The 1,569-nt window shown below is 54.4% G+C and overlaps 1 protein-coding gene across 1 annotated transcript in view; it reads right to left on the reverse strand.

The window, feature by feature from the left end:
* Positions 1–1,569, reverse strand: part of ITGAD (integrin subunit alpha D) — a 29,086-nt gene that overhangs the window by 23,362 nt on the left and 4,155 nt on the right. Inside the window, exons 3-5 of the mRNA XM_013005444.1 lie at positions 537–640; positions 359–429; positions 97–211 (exon numbers count right to left, since the gene is read on the reverse strand). Of these exons, the coding sequence (XP_012860898.1) occupies positions 97–211; positions 359–429; positions 537–640 (290 nt within the window). The remainder of the gene's footprint in view (positions 1–96; positions 212–358; positions 430–536; positions 641–1,569) is intronic.

The following is a 1,569-nucleotide window of genomic DNA, read 5'->3' on the forward strand; positions in this document are numbered from 1 at the left end:
GCGAAGATGGACCGTTTCAGGGGCCCACGGGGTCGCGATGCGTCGGAACCAACCTGATGGCCATGACTTTCTTTCCTTTTGGATTGGATGGCCTACCTGGCAGGGCAGCCGGGACTGTCTGGATGATCTTCAGGTGGGAATCCAACACGAGGCAGGAACCTTTGACGTACAAATTCTCCCCACAGGCTCTGTGCAGTGTCGGACCACAGGCCTGCGGGGAGAGCACTGGGTGGGCAATGTTCCCCCACTCCCCAACAGGGTCCTGCCCCTCTCCTCTCCCACTCCCAGCCCAGCCCCAACCTTCTCTAGACACCCCCATCCCTCCCAGCACCACCCTCTGTATCCTAAGAGAGCTCACCAGCAGCCTGGAGGGGTGGGAGGCGGCGGCCAGGGACAGGCCCAGGGACATGTTCACAGCCTCTGAGGATACTGAGAGGACAGACTCACGTTCACACCCATGGCACACCCGCCCCTGGGGGGAGAGCTGGGTTGCCAGGTGAGGGGCAGGCATTTGGGTCCGGGCACAAGTCACTCACTGAACAAGGAGATGGGCTGGCACGTGTTGGTGTGGTACAAGCATTCATATAGCCGTCCTGTCTGGTTGGCGGCCACCACCTCCAGGGGGGCTCCCACCACGACTCTGCGGGCACAGGCAGCATGTGCCCTCTCAGAGCGCTGGGGACACGACACTTGGGTGGCAAGAAGGGTCACGAGACGGGCATGTAGGGCTCGTGAGGAATGTCCTTGGAATTTGCTGTTTGCAGGTCGATTACAATTTGGGGCCTGGCTTTCACTTTGTACACCCGGAGACCACTCTGGGTACTCGTCACGTACTTGCTTTGGTGTGAGGAGCTATGGTGGGGTAGTGGTTATGAACTGGGATGCTAGCTGCGAGGTCCACGGTTCGAGACCACCAGCCAGCTCCTTGGGAAAAACACAGGGTTTTCTACTCCTGTAAAGAGTTATAGTCTTGAATGGTCAAAAGGGCAGTTTCTTCCCTCCTAACGGGTCACTAGGAGTCGACCTCCACTCAGTGGCAATGAGGGTTTTTTGAGTTGGTGTTTTGTGTGAGTAAGCATTAACATAAGTAAATTGAAAACTATATAGTCATCAGAACCAGATCTGTGTAAAGCAAAGCAATCCAACCCAACCCCTCCCCCCCACATGGGTGGGTCCACATTGTTTGGGGGACCGGCTTCCTTCTGAGCACCTCAGGGTAAATGGAGACATTCCCTAAAGCCACCAGCATCGCACACCAAACACTGGCTCTGCCATCGAGTGGATGCTGGAGCCGGAATAGCAGTAATGTAAATCGGGCGATGCAAAGCAGTTATATTGAACGCCATCTCCGTATCTAATCACATCACAGTGGTTTATTTACAAAACTCTGAGGAGGGGGGGGATTTTTTTGTTTTGGAAAATTTTTTATTGCTACCAATCACCTCCCCACTCGAATGAGAAGATCGGACAAATCCTGATGTGTTCAAAGCCGAGCAAGTCTGAGTTAATGGGCATTGAAAACTTCCTTCCTTGGGGGATGGACAACAGACAAGTGGGTGAAGAGAGGGA

This window comes from Echinops telfairi, unplaced genomic scaffold (assembly GCF_000313985.2).
Source record: "Echinops telfairi isolate 266 unplaced genomic scaffold, ASM31398v2 ScPeMD7_5;HRSCAF=22, whole genome shotgun sequence".
In the NCBI taxonomy this organism is placed as follows: Eukaryota; Metazoa; Chordata; class Mammalia; order Afrosoricida; family Tenrecidae; genus Echinops; species Echinops telfairi.